Below are 21,147 nucleotides of genomic sequence, written 5' to 3'. Positions count from 1 at the left end.
TTTTTGGCTGGGGTGGGGTGTTGGGGGGGACTTTGATCAAGACAGGATTTCTCTGTGTAGCCTATCTGTCCTGGAGCTCACTATGTAGACCAGCCTGGCCTTGAACTCATAGAGATCCATCTGCCTCTGCCTCCCAAGTGCTGGGATTAAAGGCATGTGCTACTACCGACGGGTGGATAATAATATTTTGTATCTGATCTTTCTGCCCCATTTTCTCTGTTCTTCCGTGTGAAGGTGAAATGGAGAATAAATTCATCAGGCCATGGAAGTAGAGTGGTCACTCTAGGTTGCTTCCCAAGCCAAAAGGGTTTTCCTCAAGGCTTCTCTGTGGTAATGGCTGAAGTGCTTTCACTTCATTTCTTTTTAGATGTATAAATTTTTATGAGTATGTTTGTCTTGCCTACACATATGTATGTGCACCCCATGAGTGTCTGGTGCCCACAGGAGTCAGAAGAGAGCATTGGATCCCCTGGAACTGGAGTTCCTGATGGTTGTGAGCCACCATGCAGATAGCTGGGAACTGGACCCACATCCTCTGGGAGAGCAACATGTGCTTTTAACTGTGAGCCACCTCTGTAGCACAAAAAAATGATTTCATTTCTGATACAGTCATTTTCTTTTGTCTATGGTGGTGACCGGGATGGCAGCATCCGTTCCATCATCCATAAGAGGCAGGCTAATCTAGGAGGCGGGTCCCAAGGTGAACTTCAAATTCCAGGAGTTTTTGAGGAAGCACAGGTGACGATCTATGAAGAGCAGGTACAGGCGGGTAGAGCCTTCAGATCTGGTGCAGGTGCAACATCCCTTCTAGCGGATGACAGAGCAGGACGGGGCTCAGACTCTGTGGTAACTGAGGCAGCCTCAGCTAGCCAAGAGTTCTGCTGCAGTCATAACCTGTGGGGGAACCCCAGGGACAGGGAGGCCTCATCTTGCTCAGGTATCCTCTGAAGTGGCCCTCTATATCATAGAATTCTTGGTCTGGGAGAAGACCCTTAGCTACACCTGCCTAATCTGCCTCCCTCTGTGCCCAGCATCACGTGACCTTCTTTACCTCTCTTACTGTAAGAGATGCTCAGAAGCCATCTCAGTCTCCTCAGTACTCAGCATTGAGCCTCCTGAGTTTGGTTTGAGTAGATCTGTGTGTCAGTCATTTTCTAGACTATGGTGTAAACCAGATTTCCTTTCCTTACTGAAACCTGAAATAGATATGTACTTAAAAAATGACAAGATACACTTCACCCATGTGCTGGAGCACACTTATAAAGATCATTGCAAATAAACATTCTTCTTCAATCAGTTAATAGATAGAGCCTATAATTACATAGATAATAGTATATGATATGTGGAGACGGGGGAGGCAGAGGGTCTCTCTAGCCCAGGCTGACCTGGAGCTTACTAGGTAGGCCAGGCTAGCCTGGAATTTAGCCTCCTGCCTCTGCTCCCTGAGTGCTGGGATTATAGGTGTCTGTCACATTGGGAGACCCATCACACATTATCAGTGAACAGTGATCCGTGTGAGTTAAAGGACTTTTTAAGGCAGTTCCTGAAGGAGGGTGGGAACTGAAAATGAATCTTTTTTTCCTCCAAAGTTCCTTCACAAAGAAAAGGCTGCTACTGCCTTAACTAAGGTTGGCAGCCAGGTGATGAGTTACCAATAGCTATTAACCCCAGGATCACTGAGCTGAGGAACTGAGAGAGCTGAGTGCTGTGGCCAGCAGGTGAGCACAGTTGTTTCCCACGAGCCTGTTTTCTCAACCTTGACCTGGAGCCCTCCATCACTGTCATGGATGCTCAGCCTGCAGGTGGGCAGTCTCTCCTGACCGCTGCTTACTGTATTTTATGACAAGAGGAAATGAAAGGATAGTGCCAGGTTCATTTTATGTCGGCCTGAATGGACTTCAGATATCCCTACTGTGTCTGAGAACCTTCACAAAATAGGTTAACATTTGAATCTGCAGACTGAGGGAAGCATGCCAACCATGTGTGGGTAGGCCTCATCCAATCAACTGAGGGAGTGAATGGAAAAAAAAAAAGAAGGGAGACTCTGTCTCTGTCTGTCTGTCTGTCTGTCTCTCTCTCTCTCTGTATGTGTTGGTTATATTTCTCTGGGAAGCCCTTCTTAATACATGTGGAAGCTAATATTTGGGAATCTACAGTGTTGTAGTGAGTACTGGTGATTTGCCATAAATCATGGATTTTTTTTTTGTTTTGTCCTGTTATAGAGACAAGATCTCTCTCTGTAGCCCAAGCTGGCCCCAAATTTGCTACCCTCCTGCCCCAGTCTCCCCAAAGCTGGAATTATAGCTGTGCACTACCATGCTCAGTTGAAAAAATTCACAAAAATGCTAACAGAAATCCCAGAAGGCAGCAATTGTTCACCTGGCTGAGGGAACCAAGGCCACAAATTCATAACTGTAAAAACCATGGCGTCCGCCAGACGGTGGTGGCACAAGCCTTTAATCCCAGCACTTGGAAGGCAGAGGCAGGCAGATTTCTGTGAGTTTGAGGCCAGCCTGGTCTACAGAGCGAGTTCCAGGAAAGCTAGGGCTGTTACACAGAGAAACCCTGTCTCGAAAAATCAAACAAACAAAAAAAAACCATGGTGTCACAGCTCCGCCTGACCTCAGAGCCCGGGGTTTTGCCCCTGAATCTCTCAAGCCCAGTCACTGTGGTCCTTAGCACTAGCAAAGCTCCTGCTCCTGCGCCACACCTGTCACCAAGCCTTCACTTCTGGGTGCCTTGCAGCAGATTTTCCCTGGAGAATTTTCTTGAAGATAAAAACATGCAGGTCATTCTTTGCTTTTTAAAGGAAAGTCACTTCCTTTTCTTAGACACCTAAAAACATGATAGCGTTTCTAAATGCCATCAGGTTCATCAATAAGTAGATGACTGTCCCTGTCTGTCTGCATGAAGACACACTTGGTGGAAGGAGAGAACCGATTCCCACAAGCTCCCCTCTGACCTCCACAGATGATGGCATGCACAAACTCTACCCATAGACACAAAGTAGAAACATGGATGGTTTTTGTCAAGGAGAAATTCAAGCTATTTGTCAAGGATAACAGTGTCCATGGTGCTTTAAATGTTTATTGAGCCACGACGACGAGTGTGAGGCTCTCACAAAGAGTGGCTCACATGATCCCTGGCGCAGACGTCCTCAAAGCAGATATATATATTATATATATATTATATATTATATATATATACACACACACACACGTCTGCATATTTTTTAGAGCTTTAGGGGATTTGACCAAAGCAAGAGTTGGCCAGGAGTTGATAGAGGCTTATCTGGTTCTAGAGTTCATTTTCTATACAGTACCAACTCTCGTGGAGATTTATAGAGATTTATATAGGGAATTACTTCTAACCTAACATCGTAGCATGCCCAATGATGTGTACAGAAACCACTCCACATAGAGGTGAGTGGGCAGGGTTTCATCCTCTATAATACTGTAGCCATCTGTGACTGAGAGAGGGGACTGCAGCAGGACCTACTTGTCAGTCTACAGTCAGGAGCATGGAGTGAGCCCCGCCTCCCAGACAGAACATCGACAGCGCTGTGTTCTGAGCCGTTAAACTGTTTCCCAAAGTCCTTGACAACTGGCCCTTGTGAAGGAGCAACCTGCAACAAGTCACTGGCTTTCCTTTGTTTTTGCTGACTGACAGGTGAGGTGAGCTCCCTTCAGACACCAGCGAGCTCATCATTTGCGTCCATTTCCACCTTCAGACTTTGGTCACTGGTCTCATAAAGTATGTAATTGCTCAGATGCAGAACTGTATTCAGTGTGCCATAAGTGATGGTAAATTTTACACACATATTTGTAAAATATGTTCAAATGCTTTCACATATATTATTTTTCAAATATAAAATAAGCTGTGTTAGCCAGTGTTATTATATATTAAGTATAAATTACAAATTATTATTCAGTTTTCAAATATATTATTTGAAAAGGCTATCTTAAACTTTTTTATGTATCATAGATAGTTTTATTTTTTCTGAAATTGGATGTGGGAATTTTTTCTATAATTAGCTTGATACAGTACAAATTCTTATCCTAATAGTGAAATGTTTCACTGAAGCTTGCCCAGTGATTGAGTAAACCCAAAATTTATTATAAGCCACAGTCATCCTAGGGTCCCCCCTGCTATGTAGCCTCCCTGGTTCTGTGGGTTGCAGTCTGATTGCTCTTTGCTTTATATCTAGTTTCCACTTATGAGTGAGTACATTCCATGTTTGTCCTTCTGGATTTGGGTTACTTCACTCAGGATGATATTTTCTAGTTCCATCCATTTGCCTGCAAATTTCATGCTGTCATTGTTTTTCTCTGCTGAGTAGTACTCCATTGTGTATATGTACACATTTTCTTAATCCATTCTTCAGTTGACGGGCATCTAGGTTGTTTCCAGGTTCTGGCTATTACAAATAATGCTGCTATGAACATAATTGAGCATGTATCTTTGTGGTATGATTGAGCATTCCTTGGATATATACCCAAGTATCTTAAACATTTTTAAAAAAATCTGTCCTTAAAATAGCCAGTTGTGATGGCACACACCTTTAAATCTGGCTTTGGGAATCAAAGGCAAACAAAGTAATTCTCTGTGAGCTCAAAGCCAGCCTGATCTACAGAGTGTGATCAGACAGCAAAAGCTACACAGTGAGATTGTCTCAAAAAAAAAAAAAAAAGTTAAAGTATATGACATTCTTTTCTCTCTCTCTCTTTTTTGCTTGCAGTTTTTTTTATTTTAAATGATTGAGGTTATAATTATATCATTTCTTCCTTTTTCTCCCTCCAAAGCCTCCCATGTACACCCCCTCTACCATGCTTTCTTTCAAATTCATGGCCTCTTTTTAAATTGTTGCTATACGCACGCATGTGCATGCACACACACACACACACACACACACACACACACATACACACAGAGAGAGAGAGATTCTTAAATATATAAATACAACCTACTCGGTCTGTACCATGTTACCGGTATGCGTGTGTTTTCAGGACTGACCACTTGGTATTGGATAGCCAGTTGGTGACTCTGGGGCAGGCTGTTTCTCTTGCTCCAAGCCTTCCTTAGGTGCCTATAGTTCTTTGTCTGGGGTTGAGGCCTCCTGATCTTTCCCTCATCCATGTTAGTGTGTCTATTGGTGTTCTTGTTGAGGATGACATTCTAATAGCAGGAAAATGTATGGTGATCTTAGTTCTAAGAATTTAGGTGTCTCCCTGTTTTATATTAAAGCATCAGACACCATGTGAGCAGGGCTAAGGAATGCCTGCCTTGAGTGTTGAATGCATTAGGGTGTCTTATGGGAACATGCGAAAGTGTTCACTAGGATGGATGTTGAGTAATGACGAGGGAGAAGATGCTTTGGGGAAAAATATATTCTCCCTCCTCTTTAGGCCATGCTATAAATTGACACAATTCTCAACATTTTGTCCAACTACTGTCAGGAGAAATCTAACTCACTTTGGAGTCTTTGCATCCATGTTTTAAAGTAGCATCCCTTCTGCTTTCTAGCTCATCAGTTTGAGATTGCTATTCCTGTTTTCTGGACCTTGAACACGAGGACTGTAAAGAGTAGCTTGATTAACGCAACAGGATGCTTTAGAGCTCTTTTCTAATGTTGGTTCCCTTTGGCTCACTGCCAGACAGCAAAAGCCCAAACCAGTAAGTCCACCCATAATTAAAATGGACAGTAGATCTAACCTGAGAAAGAAGGTAAAACTTGTTGGAAGACACTTCCTGGGGTTTGTCTCAGAGAAAAATACCTAAGAAATGTCACTTGGGGCTGGAGAGCCAACAGCCCAGGAGACTCCTTTTGCAGAGAATCCAGGCTCAGTTCCCAGCTTTCACACAGCAGCTCACAACCTACAGAAAGTCTTTAAGTGCCGGCCTCAAAGGCTTTCTCCCAGAGTTCAAAGGGGCTACAACGAGCAAAGGAACTAATCTGAGGGATGGGGAATGAATCTACTCACAACATGCTCTTTCTCTCCATGTCTCTTTATTCTCTGCCTCTGATCTCTCTGCTATTCTCTCTTTATTCTACCCCGAGTCTCTGAAGTTTCCAGTTTTTATACACATACAATCAGCAATTCTCTGGCCAAAGCAAGGTCACAAGGCTTGAATTCTTTCAGGGTCATAAAAGGCCCATAAGAGTTTACAGGAGGCAGTGACTGTCGGGCTTTTTTTATGACTTGAGGGAGGGGCTAGTAAAAGCCTCAGTGAACTCTTAAAGGGAACAGGTCAAATGAAAGGGAGAGAGACCTTAAATCAATTAGGGAAATCTAAGAAGGGAAAAGGGAATCCATGTGTCATACTGCATTCCCAAGTGTGGTTAGATGATAAGCTAATTAATAAACTGGGGTGAAAGTAAGTACGAAATGTTAAGAATTTGTTAGTGCGAGGTCAGCTTATGGCAGCACTTTCCTATCTGGTGGCGGGGTGAGCCCAGGGCACACTTGTTCCCTATCTATCTAAAGGCTGTGAATCAACAAATTCAGACATGTTGTAATTCTATGTCCTTGGGTGTCTGAGAATGTCTCAAATGAGATTCTTTTGTCTGGACACTTAGCACTGACCAAATGCCTGCCAGTGAAGATAACTGCAGGAAGGCAGACCTCTACCTTTACATTGGAGAAAGGAGCAAAGATCTGGTTGTGGGAAACAGGTTTTGACGGTATGACTGTTTTCACACATAGCTAGGGGATCTAGGGGACGTTATCAATATACCCCAAATGCATAGAGGAAATTGTGCCCAATAGATGATCAAACACTTCTAAACTGTCAGAAATAAATTACAGTTTATTTGTAGCATATGAGAATAAGCTATGGCTTCTGCAGCAAGAAGTCTGTAGCAAGAAACAGCCAATTTATTCAAAAGGCAATAACTCCAACAATCCTTGCGTGATAGCTTAGTCCTCCACCAGAACCCTTGGTTCTGGTAGGTTGACCTTTATCAATGACAGCTGAATCCCTACTGCATAATCCTGCGGCCTGTAATATCTCGTGATAATGACTCCTGACAACTATCTGTAATTTGGGTTCCAGGAGGTCTGATGCCCTCTTCTGGTTGCCAAGGTCATTGCATTCATGTGGTGCATATACACACATAAAGGCAAATACTCATACAGGTAAAACAAGAATAAATGTGTCTTTTAAAAGAAAAGAAATGTAGCCTATTTTGGGGTCTGGCAAGATGGATCAGTGAGTAAAGGTGCTTGCTGTACAAGCTTGGAGACCTGAGTTCAACCTCTGGAACCACAAAAAGGTAGAAGGAGAAAAACTCCACAAAAGTTGTTCTCTGACCTCCACACCATGTGCACACACACACACAATAACAATAAAAATTTAATATTCACTTGAACAAATGTAGCTTATTTTAAGGATATTTTAGTAATGCTTTCGTGTATTTAACCTGGTGATTTATTTGGATTGAGATTTCCATCTGAGAGCCCGAGTTATCAGTAACACAGGAAGACTGAAGAGACACCAGTATGAAAGACCAAGAGGCAATTAAAGTTCAGGATTTTAATGAGGTAAGAAATGAAAATAGAAGATACTCTACTTTGAGACAGGTTTCATACAGCCAGCCTGGCTACAAACTCACCATGCAGCCAAGGCTACCCTTGAATGCCTAATCCCCCTGCTTCCACCTCTCATACCCTGATTGAAAAGATAATCCTTCAGTTTTATTTCTTTCTTTCTTTTCTTTTTTTCTTTTTTTCTTTCAAGACAGGGTTTCTCTGTGTAACAGCTCTGGCTGTCCTGGATCTCACTTCATAGACCAGGCTGGCCTCGAACTCACAGAGATCCGCCTGCCTCTGCCTCCCGAGTGCTGAGATTAAAGGCGTGAGCCACCACCACCTGGCTCAGTTATATTTCTTAATACATGCGAGACAAACCACGTAAGAATGCACATAACACTGCAGACAGGCAGAGAGAGGAAGCACAGGTCTGGGGATGGTCCATCTCCAGCTCATTCTGGTGAAAAAGAAGTCGGTGAGGCTTGTGGAAACCATCAGGATGACTGAACTTACTGCTTCACCTTAGACGGTGAGAGTTCAGAACAATACCGCGCATTGTCTCTGAGCAGAGTGTCCGTATATGTCCAGGCACTGTTGTCCTTGGTTTTCATCAGGGGAAACTGAGGCTAAGAATGATGAAATAACCAGCTCTTACACTGTTGGTGCTAAAACACAGGGGCACAGCTCTGCCCTACCAGGTGTGTTTGCCCTTGACGGCCTGTTCTTTCCATGGAGCACGTCAAGGGGGTTCTCACTCTGTGCTCACTAAGGCACATTTTGATTTTAGGCAGATTCCCTGGCAGGCTTTATACCCAACAAAAAGTGTACGTGGATGTGGCTGTACAGAATAGAAATTAAAAGTAAGCACTTATGAAATGTGGACTTGAAAGTCGGCAATAGCTGTAAGACCTTAGAAAATGACGTAACATCTGAGACCTATGTCCTACAGGGGGGAAAATATGATGATAGTTACGTTCCTATCCCATAGTGATCCTTCAGAAACAGTGAGATAATCTATGTAGAGCCTTCACCATAGTGTCTGATGCGTGATAGACCCTGAGCAAATGGCAGCTATTACAATTATTACCCCAGTTATCATCAGTGTTTCATTTGGGAAGATTCTGTCAATATCTTACATTTGGGGCCTGGGGAAATGGCTTAGAGTGGTGGTTCTCAACCTTCCTAATGCTGATAACACATCTCCTCATGCTGTGGTGACCCCCAGGCATAAAATTGTTCTCATTGCTACTTCGTAACTGTAATTTTACTACTGTTATGATTTGCAATGTAAATATCAATATGCAGGATGGTCTCTGGTCACCCCTGTGAAAGGGTCGTTCATGACCCCCTTTGAGGGTTGACCCACAGGCTGAGAACCACTGGCTTAGAGGGCAAAGGTGCTTGCTGCCAAACCTGACACCTTGAGTTTGATTCCTGGGACCCATATAGTAGAAGAAGAAAACTAACTCTCAGAAATTGCCCTCTGACAAATATTGTGTGTGTATTCTCCCTCCCACTAAATAAATAATAAAATTTAAATATATTTAGTACATGGTTAACATTCATAAAATGCCTTCAGAACCACATATTACACCTACCATGGTGGCTATGCTGTAGGCAGGACAAGGCTCACTACACGTAGCAGTTGTATCCACTGGCTTGCAGAGAAAAATGTGTCCTATGAACTAGTTTTCCTAAGTCTCTATATCCACACATGATTTTAACATTAAGTTAAGAAGGTTATTGTAATAGTTCACAAAGTGAATTATGCAAAATGCTTTTTCCAGATATTGAAAATGAGCCAAGAAAATATTAAAGTGTTTGACAGTGACTTGTCAGAAGACCGAGAGAAGCGGCAGCACCTGGCATCTGCTTTTGTTACTATTCAGAAGTCCTTGAGAGTGGATAGTGAGGTATCACACTCAGGGTGGCGTTTTCTTCTTATTTTTCTAGTTTAGGGATTTCATGTGACGATTTGTTTCTATCTTAAAGCAAATTATACCTCAGTAGGTAAGAGTCCTTGCTATGCAAGCATGAGGACCTGAATTCAACTCCCCAGCACCATGTAAAAATTTAGACATGAAGAAAAAAAAAGCAGGTAGTGGTGCACACCTTTAATCCCAGTACTGAGAGGCAGAGACAGGTGGATCTCTGTGACTTTGAGGCCAGCCTGGTGTACAGAGTGAGATCTAGGACAGGCACCAAAGCTACAGAGAAACCATCTTGGAAGAAAAAAAAAAGTTAGACATGACTGTGTGTGTCTGAAACCTCAGCACTGTGGGACAGAGATCACTGGCCAGCTAACTGAGCAGAAGCAGCCAACTTCCCATTCAGTGAGAGACCCTGCCTCAAAGGAACAGGCAGAGAGTCATGGAGGAAGACATCCAACTTCCTGCTTCACACACCCATACTGAGCTCTCATGCCTGGGCCGTGCAACACAATAAAGAAAATATAACTTAGTTTGGGGTGCTGTCATTCAGTACCATTGGCTGTGTAGCTTAAACAATGGAAATCCACTTCCTTACAGTCCTGGAGGCTAGGAAGTTCTGGCCGCCTTCTGCGTCCTCTTGACAGGGTGTGACCCATGTGTCTCTTCTCTTCTTACAAGGGCTCCAACCTGTTAGACTAGGGCCCCACCCTTCTGTTCTCATTTAGGCTGGCTTTAGGAGCCCCCTCCCCCTTGCTGCCTTTTTACGCCCCCACCCCCACCTTCCATTCCCTCTGACTTCAAAGCTTTCAGAGGACATCAGGTAGCTCCTCTCTTAAAGTAAGTGTCCTGTAACCTTTTGGCTACTGGGTACTGCAAACTGTTACTCCCCTCTTCTGCATATCTGTGTGAAAGTGTGAGAACAATGTGTAACCACACATGAACTGTGTAGAAACAGTTAATCTGAGGAGTAGAGGAAATGTTGCACATGAGTCACTGAGCACACATTAGCAACAGGATCTGCAGTTAAGGGCAGAGTCTGAAATCGCACAGACTTGGGAAGCGGCTTTAGTTTTCCCTGGTACATGAGGCTAAGTTCTGGTACTCAGTCCAGCCCTAGTTTCAGAAGCAGCCCTGCTAGGGGTGCTTAGTAAAGCTACACCACGCTCTAGTGCAATATTCTATGAAAGACGCTGTGAGACACATTTTAAATTTATTATTATTGTTGTATATGATCAGGGAGATAATACATTGGCACAGCACAAGTGCCAAGGCCCGAGGACAGCTCCGTGGACCCAGTTTTCTCCTTTCACCCTCACATGGATTTCAGGGATCAAATGTAGGCCACTGGGCATGCATGACAAGCTCATTCACCTGCTGAGCCGTCTTGTCAGCCCTGTATTTTTAAGGTAAATAAGTATTTAATTCAGGAGCTGATGAAGATTTTACCTTTATCCAAGCTTTGTTTAAAATAGTCATGACTGTAGACACCCAGTCTTTCAACCTGTAAAAGGTAAACACTGAAACACTGCATTTGGTACCATTTAAAACTGAACAATTTGTTAGGACCATTTCAAGAATCCTTTGTAGAAATTGTATTCCTTTGCAGGGAAGTAGACTTGATTTATCCTACAGAATATCTGCATTTCTTTTTTGTTTTTGTTTTTTTAACATTTATTTTTGTTTTTTTTTTTTACTTTTTAAAAATTCTTTATTATTTAAAACAATTTTAAATTTAAATATATTTTTATCATAAAAAATCTTCATTTCTTAAACAGGAATTCCAAAAATCAAAGTCAGAACTCCTGTGCCTTTATAAGGAAATTCAAAGTCTTCCAAGACCTGAGGGCAGAGAGCAGTTTTTAATAGCATATAACCTGCTACAAAGAGAGAATTCTGAATTAGAAGCCAAGGTGAGATTGAATTATTGATTATTTGAGTGTTCAATAAATATTTAACATGTCTTGTATGTGGATAAAGTAAAAGGAAACTTTAAGTAGCAGATTTAGAAATCAAAGTTTCTTTTACTAGGATATAACAAAATGACATATAGTGTAGGTTATAAATCAGGGCAAACATTTACACTTAAACTGCCCGTGGATGTCTTAAATCAGCTTCCTATCAACCGAATTTCTGGAGTGTGGATTACTGTGTGGAATGTAGGAAGGGAAAGGTCCACAATCCAGGGAGATGTGTGGGGAACGGTCTACAACTAGCCTTTGCTTTGGGGACACTGCCAGCAAGGTGAGTCATCAGCACGCTAAGCATTCAATCCCACTCCTGAACAAAAACTGAGAAGAAGAGGAAGAAGAGAAGGAGGAGGAATCTAGGAGGAGGAGACAATGATGGAGGAGGGGAGGAGGAGGAGGAGATGAAAAGGAGGAGGAGACAATCATGGAAGAGGAGATGAGAACAACAACTCAAAACATTTCTAGTCTAAGACACAATATAAGATCACTTAATGCTCTTTAAGCCCTTGAATCTGCCACAGGAGTTGTTGGTCTGTCTGTCTGTCTGTGAGGTTTTTGAAGAAGTCTGGCAGTTTTAACAGAATATCATAGACTAGGCAGTTTAAATGACTATTGCCCACAGCTCTGCAGGTTGGGAAATCCAAAGTGGGGCACCAATAGGTCCCCGTTTGGTGAAGGCTGCTTTCCAGTTTGCAGATGGCCATCTTCTCCTGGTTCTTCCTTCCTTCTCCTCTTTAATCTTGGCGTGTATGTGCATGATATATGTGTGCATATGAATATTTATGTGTGTGAGTGTGAACATGCTCATGCCACAGCATGTGTGGCGTCAACCTCAGGTGGCCTTCCAGTTGGCTTGAGTTAGGGTTTCTTACATTTTGCTACTGCCTATGCTAGGCCAACTGGTCTGCAAGCTTTGCGTGTCCTCCTGGCTCTGCCCTGATCTTGTTGGAGGAGCACTGGGATTCTACACACACCTCCACCCACTCCCACCCCATCCCCCATCACATCTGGCTTTACATGGGTTCTGACAATTCAAACTCAGGTCCTACGCTTTCACATCAAATGCTTTACCGCTGAGCCATCTCCCCAGCCCACGCTGTTCTCTGAAGGGTACCAATGTTATCATGAGAGCTCCACCTTTGTGCCCCAGCTGCTTCCTAAGGCCTCCTCCTGAGACCACCTTATTAAGGGTGAGGATTTCATTTTTTTTTTTTTTTTTATTTAAGCCGGGTGGTGGTGGCACACACCTTTAATCCCAGCACTCGGTAGGCAGAGGCAGGTGGATCTCTGTGCATTCAAGGCCAGCCTGGTCTACAGAGTGAGTTCCAGGACCGGCACCAAAACTGCACAGAGAAACCCTGTCTCAAAAAAAAACAAAATAAATAAATAAAATTTTATTTATTTATGTATTTTTTAAATGAGTGTTCTGTCTGCATGTATGCCTGCATGCCAGAAGAGGACTTCAGATCCCATTATAGCTGGTTGTGAACCACCATGTAGTTTCTGGGAATTGAACTCAGGTCCTCTGAAAAAGCAGCCAGTGTTCTTAACTACTGAGCCATCTCAGTTTAGGGATTTTGAAAGAATCACAGGCTGTTATCTGGAAGAAGGTCCCTCAGTTTGGATTTATCTGGTGTTTCCCCCACAGTACAGTGCAAGTGCCCCATTCTGGACAGCAGTCATATGGAAATGATGTGAGTTTACCGTTTCCCTTTGCAATGATAACCGTCTCATGGATGGCTTCTTTGGGATGCTGCATTTCTGCCCATCAAACTATTGTTCCTGAAATGTTTTTGCTTTGAGCCTTTGCATCCTGAAGCTTCTCTTTGGAACACGCAGCACTTTAAACTTAAAGGTGCCCTGCTTGACAGAAGGCAGGCTGTGCCTTATGGATTTGCCAAAGCTTCTTATTTCACAGACTTTTTGTCTGGGTCACATCTAGAATCATGTCACAGAAATTTATAGCAGAAACAGGTGTGATCTTGTAGGTCAGCTCATTCAATTTATACAAAGAGCCCGGGGACCCTAGGTTATTGAACTACTGCCAAGCTGTGTGACATTTCTCAGCCTGTGCTCTTTCTGTCCTACCCTAAGGTCTCACAGAGTGGAGCACTCAGCTTAGTTCTCTAGTATTTAAATGTGGCTGATGATTCGATTGAAGTATTAACGCTAAGATCAAATGGAAGCTAGTCCTTTCCCACACTATCCATCTCCTAGAAGGGCCAATGGGATTAACTTTCTTCATGATAGATAGCGACATTTTGGGGCTGGAGAAATAGCTCAGTGGTTAAGAGCACCTATTGATCCTGCAGAGGATCCCAGTTCAGTTCCCAGCAGCCACACTGAGCGGCTCGCAACTGCCTATAATTCCAGCTCCACGGCAGCTGATTTTCTTTTCTGGATTACCCAGGCAACTGCATGTACATGCACATATATACACATAATTGAAAAAAGAAAAAAATATTTTTTCCAATTACTTAAGAGACATCCCAACCTTGTTGTATGTGGGTCCAGAGGACCCAGAAAATGCTTGATGTTTGTGTTACTGTTGTTTTCAATTTATTAGAGAATTCAACCCAAGTTCTGCTCTCTGCTATTCTTTAAAAACTAAAATTTTCGAGGCCAGCCTGGGCTACAGAGTGAGTTCCAGGAAAGGTGCAAAGCTACAGAGAAACCCTGTCTCGAAAAAAAAAAAAAAAAAAAACAACAACAACAACAAAAAAAAAACCAAAAAAAAAACCCTAAAATTCACTGTCATTATGTAATGTTTGCATTTTTAGAATAACTGTAAAAACTAAGTAGCATTTTGGAATTTATTTTCCTGCTTGCAAAATTAATGCACGCTCATTAAGAAAACTGTCTTCCAAGACCTGCCTCCCTTACGGCCTGTCTCGCTGCTTCCTCAGCTCCTCATGTTGTGACCTCCTCCCTCCTCTTCAAAGCTGCTTGATCCAGTTGTATGTCTCTCTTTGACCACATGCTCCCCACACTTTAAATAAGCCACCCACCACCTCCCATCTCCCAAGGTTCAAGGCCCACCTTCACTGGAAAGTGACGGCCCTTGGGAGAGGTATGGGCACGGGAGTCTATACCGCGCTCTGTAGTTTCTCTTCAGGGGAAGGAAAAGTCATAGGAGACAACGGAATCTCTTAAAATACATTGAAGTCGAGCTTTGTATTTAGTTCCCTGGCTCTTGGAATCAAGCACAGTTACTGTAGGAGCTTTGCGTTTTCAGACAAGCATCGTTTGCTCTTCTAATTCAGGACCATGGTGGGAACCATCTCCATTTCCCAACCAGCCTCTCTACTCCTGAAAGGAGGTCTGCTGGGATTTCGTATGAACATACAATGAGTAACCCCAAGTAACCATCGAGGATGGGAAATCTACAAAATCTTCTAAAAGCAAACAAATAAAAATGCAACGCAGTATCCCTCAAAGTGCCCACATGCACCGGATTCCCCTAGGAAGCTTATACAGATCTTCATTTCCCATCCAACACTGAGCCTGGGCCTCACAGTATAGCCTTTTAAATAAACTATCAGATAGGCTGGCATTTAGGGGCCACCACAGTCACCAAGGAACCTTTCAAATGTTTTCAGATAAATATGGTCAGACTGGAAGAAATGTCCCTTCTATAAGGTGCTGGTAGTCTTCTAATATTTTCTCAAGGCACTATATTACTGCTTTTATGAATCAATGAAGGAAGCGCAGTCAGAACTTGGGGACAAAAATGTGTGGTGGGCGTGTAAAAGCCAAGGGCTCACTGGAGTGCTGTTGCCGTTTGCTCCTTGTTCCTGTTTAAAGGTACAACGCGATTATAACAGCAACAGAAACGTCAACATCGAAGGCCAAACTATCTGTTTGTTTGGTTGTTTGGTTGGATGTTTGTTTGTTTGTTTGTTTGGTTAAATCATGGAGTTACATACCCACATGTCTACTGCCAACATGGATTACATTATATACACCTGCAGAGTATTTAACTAGATTGCACTAAGACTTGCTGTAGGGCGCCAGTTTGGATAACTTAAGGCAGTAATGAAGCATTGGGTGGAGTCCATCTGCTTTCCTCACGGCTGCAAAATAGAACATTGGCTTTTTCACTTAACTTTACAGGTCTCAAAGTTTTCACAAGAATTGCAACAGTTAGAACATTGCTCTGTAGGGGACAGAACTGCCAATTTAATGACAAGTGACGGCCACAGTGAAGATCTGGTGTCTAAAGTGCCACTTTTGGAAGGAGAGGTTCTGAGCCCAAGTGAAGAAGGACAGGCACCCTGGTAAATTGAGAGACTCCTGAACACAGTAACTGGAGGGGCGTTTATTTGGCTTGGTTATCCTAAGGAGCTGACATTCATTTTCAAGAGATGTAATCAGAAAAAAAATTAGTTTTAAGCATTTCCTAGAGTTTGTTTTTTCTTTTTCTTTTCTTTCTTTCTTTCTTTTTTTCTTTCTTTCTTTTTTTTTTTTTTGAGACATGGTTTCTCTATGTAGCTTTGCACCTTTCCTGGAACTCACTCTGTAGCCCAGGCTAGCCTCGAACTCATAAAGATCCACCTGGCTCTGCCTCCCGAGTGCTGGGATTAAAGGGGTGTGCCACCACTGCCCAACTGTCTTTCTTTTTTATAAACAGTTGTGTGTTGAGTACTGTGGAAGAGAAGAGATGGACTGGGCAAGTGACTAGGGTACCACTTGCAGCATAGGGCAGTGGACTGAGAGGGCATGCCATTTTCTGATGGAGCATTAACATTACATTTCAAAACTTTTCCTCTTGCCTTTGAAAGTTAGCATATGCTTTCTGTTGAAATGTAGGAAGCATGTAAAAGTAGAAATGGATTACAATCACCCACAATTCTCTTCCGGAAGAGAGACACTCACCCACCTCTCTTCTGTGCACACAGGTATGCAGGTAAATTGGTTTTGTTTTATTTTGTTTTGTTTTTCAAGGCAGGGTTTCTCTGTGTAACAGCTCTGGCTGTCCTGGAACTCACTCTGTAGACCAGGCTGGCCTCAAACTCTTAGAGATCCGCCTGGCTCAGTCTCCCGAGTGCTGGGATTAAAGGCGTGTGCCACCACCTCCTGGTGGTAAATTGTTTTTACATAATCAAGGCTGCACTCTATATACAGTTTCTGTTTTGCTGATCTTATTTGACAATATATCTGATAGTTGAGTTTTCAGAATGCTTCTCTTTTATTTATTTGTTTAATCTTGCTACCTAACCCTGTTTTTTATACATCTTAACCAAAATTATCCTTCACAGAAGTTTTGGAGGCTTTGGGCAAATGATCTGTTCTAATATGGCACAAAAACTAATAGAAACCAATTACTTTGTGTGGACAAAAGCCTAAAGGTCATTGAGAAGGAAACAGTAGATGCTCGTGCTCCTTAGATGCCAACCTAAAGGACACTCTTTTCCATGAACTGGGGAGATTGGGTCCTGGTGTCACCAAATTTATTTCGGCATAAATGTTCTAAGATAGATACTGCTTTGCCAGTTTGGGAGCTCCTAAATTTTATCTTCTCTTAAAAATTTCTTTTAACTTTAGAGTTAGCTCTGAGTCCAAGATTCCCAACCAGGAAACAGAGAGGTGGAGGGGGAAGGGTGTCTTGGAGAGATGGGGTTGATAGGTGTGGGGTGGGAAGGGCATCTTGGAGAGATGGGGTTGACAGGTGTGGGGTGGGAAGGGCATCTTGGAGAGATGGACGTGTTCTCTGACAATGAGCCCAAAAACAAGGAACTGAGAAACTGGCTCACCATGTTTAGGTTTGGTGGAACGATCAAGAAAGCCTAATTCTAAAGCATGGGGACAGGTTTCAAGAGAAGTTGTCCTAGCATCTCATTAGATGAAGCTGGAAGGTGACAGGCAGGTCAGTTCATCCATTGTGAGCCACAGATGAAGAAGCAGTAGCCTGGAGCAAGAGGCTGTCAGGATGTAGCAATCACCCTGAAAACTCTTCCCAGAAAGAACTGACGGTGTCAGGCAGACCTGCTCACCCGGCTGGGGCAGGTCACAGGTGGGTGGGGAGACTTGCCACAGTAGCAAGGCTGGTGCCTTCGTTCCCTGCAGTGGGAACTCTGCCGGGAGACAGACTCTGGGCTTCTTTCTAGAGAGCTCCTCTAGAAAGACCAACTTCCCGTGGTTGGGACTATGAGAACTCTAGGCTATCGGCCACATGCTTCCCTCTCCCCCCATCTCAAATGGCTCCTGTTTCATGACCTGTGCCCCTTGGCAGGTTCCACTTCAGTCAGATCTGGAACACAGCCACACTCGGCATCAACCATTTGTCCACTGTGTGCAGGCAGGTGCTCCAAGCAGAGGGAGGGCACAAACTAAGACCGGTTTAACGTTACGGTCTGATGGGAGGAGGTAGTTACACGAGGCGGTGCTGGCTTCATCATCTGTCAAGAGCCAAATCGGGGCGCAGGGAGACAGAGAGAGACGGGCAGCAGCAGCAGGATGTGATGTTGAAAGGGCATCGGTTTGTGTGAGGTCCTTTAGAGGAACTCTAGGGAAGGGGAACAATCAGAATCAGATGCAGGCAGACTCCCGAACACAGAGGCACGTGGGATGCTTGCATCAGAGAGGTGTTTGCTTGCTGGTTTTGCAATATTGGGGTTAATCATGGGGCTTTCCATGCGCTAAAGAAGCACCCAACACTGAGCTCTGTCCACAACCCTAGTTAGTAATTTAGTCAATAAAGGCTCCTTTAGAGTTTAGCAGCCTGGGCAAAACAATAGGTTAGTGCTTGAGGAAAATCACTCTGGCTGCTATGTGTAAAGCATTTTTTAAAAAAAATCAGTGGGGGGCTGGAGAGATGACTCAGAGGTAAAGAGCACTGACTGTTCTTCCAGAGGTCCTGAGTTCAATTCCCAGCAACCATATGGTGGCTCACAGCCATCTGTAATGAGATTTGGTGCCCTCTTCTGGCCTGTAGACATACATGCAGGCAGAACATTGTATACATAATAAATAAATAAATCTTTAAAAAAATTTCAGTGGGACTTTGGGATTAGTGACTCTAATCGGGATGAAGAAGATATAGTAACTTGAATATGGAGAAAGGCTTTTAAAATGTAAGAGGTGGCTGGGGAGATGGCTCAGGCAAGCATGAGGACCTAGGTCCAGATCTCCAGTACCCATGTAAAAGCCAGGGACAGTGATGCTCGCCTGTCCCTCTACTGACTTGGCATGTGGAGATGGACGGGTCTCCAGAATTCACGGGCCAGCCCATCTAGCTAAGCTGGCGAGCTCTAGGTCCAGTGAGAGACCCCATCTCAAAAAATAAGGGGACGCCTTTAATCCCAGCACTCGGGAGGCAGAGCCAGGTGGATCTCCGTGAGTTCGAGGCCAGCCTGGGCTACCAAGTGAGTTCCAGGAAAGGCGCAAAGCTACACAGAGAAACCCTGTCTCGAAAAACCAAAAAAAATAAATAAATAAATAAATAAAAAAATAAGGGGAAAGCCAGCAAGACAGCTCAGGGGATAAGGGTGCTTGCCACCAAGCCTGAGTATGATCACTAGAACCTATATGACAGAGGACAGAACTGACTCCCACAGGCCGTCCTCTGACTTTCACACATGCACAGTGGCATGCGAGCACGCTTGTTACACACACACACACACACACACACACACACACAATTGAAATGTAATACAAATTTAAATAAATAAAATAACTTGAATTCCAGCTGAATTGTTTTGTTTGTTTGCTGATTTGGGGAACATGTCTATTGTTATGACAAAATACTTGGGACTGAATTTTTTTTTTTTTTTTTTGGTACGACTGAATTTTTTTTTAAGACGTTTATTTGGCTCATGGTTCTGGGGGTTCAGAAGCATGGCACCCACCTCTGTGAGGGCCTTCCTGCAGATGGCATTACAGCAGAAGGGACACACGCAAGAAGGGGTCACGTGACAAGTCAGGAAGCAAGGAGGGGACAGCCATGTTCTTTTTTCCTGTTTTCCTTTGTGTCCCTGTTTGCATGTGTGTCCACGCGTGCATGTGTGGAGGTGCATGTGCATGTTTGTGTGCCTGCATGTGTGGAGGTGCATGTTTGTGTGCCTGCATGTGTGGAGGTGCATATGCATGTTCGTGTGCCTGCATGTGTGGAGGTGCATGTTTGTGTGCTTGCACGTGTGGAAGTGCATATGCATGTTTGTGTGCCTGCATGTGTGGAGGTGCATATGCATGTTTGTGTGCCTGTATGTGTGGAGGTGCATATGCATGTTTGTGTGCCTGCATGTGTGGAGGTGCATATGCATGTTTGTGTGCCTGCATGTGTGGAGGTGCATATGCATGTTTGTGTGCCTGCATGTGTGGAGGTGCATATGCATGTTTGTGTGCCTGCATGTGTGGAGGTGCATATGCATGTTTGTGTGCCTGCATGTCAAGGCCCCGGGTTGATGTCAGGAGTCATCCTCGACTGCCTTTCCACCTTGTTGGTTGAAGGATATCTCAAACTGTTCTCATTGGCTGGCTTGCTCAGGAGTTCAAATTCCCTGGAACTAGAGTGACAGATGGTTTTGAGCTGCCAGCTAGGTATTGACCCCGGGTCCTCTGACAGAGCAACCAGTGCTCTTAACTGCTGAGCTATCTCTCCAGCCTCAGAATCTAAATATTTTTATGGCTCTTGATTTGTGCCTTCTTGAATGTGGGTGACAACTCTGACTGGTGGAGCGAGCAGTGCTGGGCTCCAAGGTGCCCCAAACAAACTTCAGATTGGAGGGACAGAAGTAAACGTGCGGCTGGGGTGTAGCTTAGTGGCAGAATGCTTACCTAGCAAGCAGAAAGCCCTGGATTCAGTCCCGGCACTGCCAAAAAAAAAAAAAGGCAGAAACAAAATGCAGCAAAACACCCAGCACGTTTGTGTGCACTCCAGTCTTCTGTCCTCCTTTAGCACACATCAACGATTAACCAAGCCATATATTACTACTCAGCCTAATTACTGTCTAGATATCCTTATTTCTCAAGTATAAACCTCTTACAGCCCCCTGTAGCCTCGTTGCCTGTTGAAGTACCTGCATTTGAGTGGCATTTGGAACTCTTTATGATCTGAATCTGCCCAGTGCAATACTAAAAGTCCAGAGAGGATAAAAAAATCATTTAAACTGGTTGTTGGGCTGTAAACGAAGGTATATGACGGGTCATCTCCTTGACTGTGAGTGAAAAAATAAGAGTCGTTGCTATAAAATGCACAAGAACAACTTGCAGCCGTACAATTCAAGTTTGAAAGAACAATCCGCTAGTGTGTAGGATTTTCTTCATTATTCTGCCACAAGAATATTTGTTTGATAGATCTTTTATTGTTATATTTGTACCAAGTTCTGAATTAGGAGAAAGTAAGCAGGAGGAAATGCCAGAGGAGTCAGTGAAGGCGGCCACTTTTCCAAGAGAGAGGCAGGAGGAGCCCCAGCAGAATCGAGACTCGGGAGGCCCTGAACAGCTGTTGGCCATGGAGCCCAGAGAAGTTGGGAGGCTTGGAGAAGAGCTGAGCCTCCAGTCTCGGAGCTGTGGGGATAGTTCAGATGACAGTAGCACCCAGGTAGGTGCTGCAGACACACGCTCTGGGTCTGGTCCCTCCGACTAGAGAAGCACCATTTTTATCATCTCCTCTCTTTCTTTTTTGGTTTTTTGTTTGTTTTTTGTTTTGTTTCGAGACAGGGTTTCTGTGTAGTTTTGGTGCCTGTCCTGGATCTCACTCTGTAGACCAGGCTGGCCTTG

General features: G+C 43.8%; 1 protein-coding gene across 1 annotated transcript in view; it reads left to right on the top strand.

Moving 5' to 3' along the window:
- The first annotated feature begins 3,558 nt into the window (after nucleotides 1–3,558).
- Ccdc30 (coiled-coil domain containing 30) overlaps nucleotides 3,559–21,147 on the top strand; it is a 62,452-nt gene continuing 44,863 nt past the window's right edge. Inside the window, exons 1-6 of the mRNA XM_059255873.1 lie at nucleotides 3,559–3,669; nucleotides 7,443–7,541; nucleotides 9,317–9,442; nucleotides 11,236–11,370; nucleotides 15,541–15,704; nucleotides 20,749–20,968. Of these exons, the coding sequence (XP_059111856.1) occupies nucleotides 7,500–7,541; nucleotides 9,317–9,442; nucleotides 11,236–11,370; nucleotides 15,541–15,704; nucleotides 20,749–20,968 (687 nt within the window). The 5' untranslated portion in view covers nucleotides 3,559–3,669; nucleotides 7,443–7,499. The remainder of the gene's footprint in view (nucleotides 3,670–7,442; nucleotides 7,542–9,316; nucleotides 9,443–11,235; nucleotides 11,371–15,540; nucleotides 15,705–20,748; nucleotides 20,969–21,147) is intronic.

The sequence above is a fragment of the Peromyscus eremicus genome, chromosome 2 (genome assembly GCF_949786415.1).
Source record: "Peromyscus eremicus chromosome 2, PerEre_H2_v1, whole genome shotgun sequence".
NCBI lineage: Eukaryota > Metazoa > Chordata > Mammalia > Rodentia > Cricetidae > Peromyscus > Peromyscus eremicus.
The sequence above is the reverse complement of the archived record's forward strand: the minus strand, read 5'-3'. Positions and strand labels throughout refer to the sequence as shown.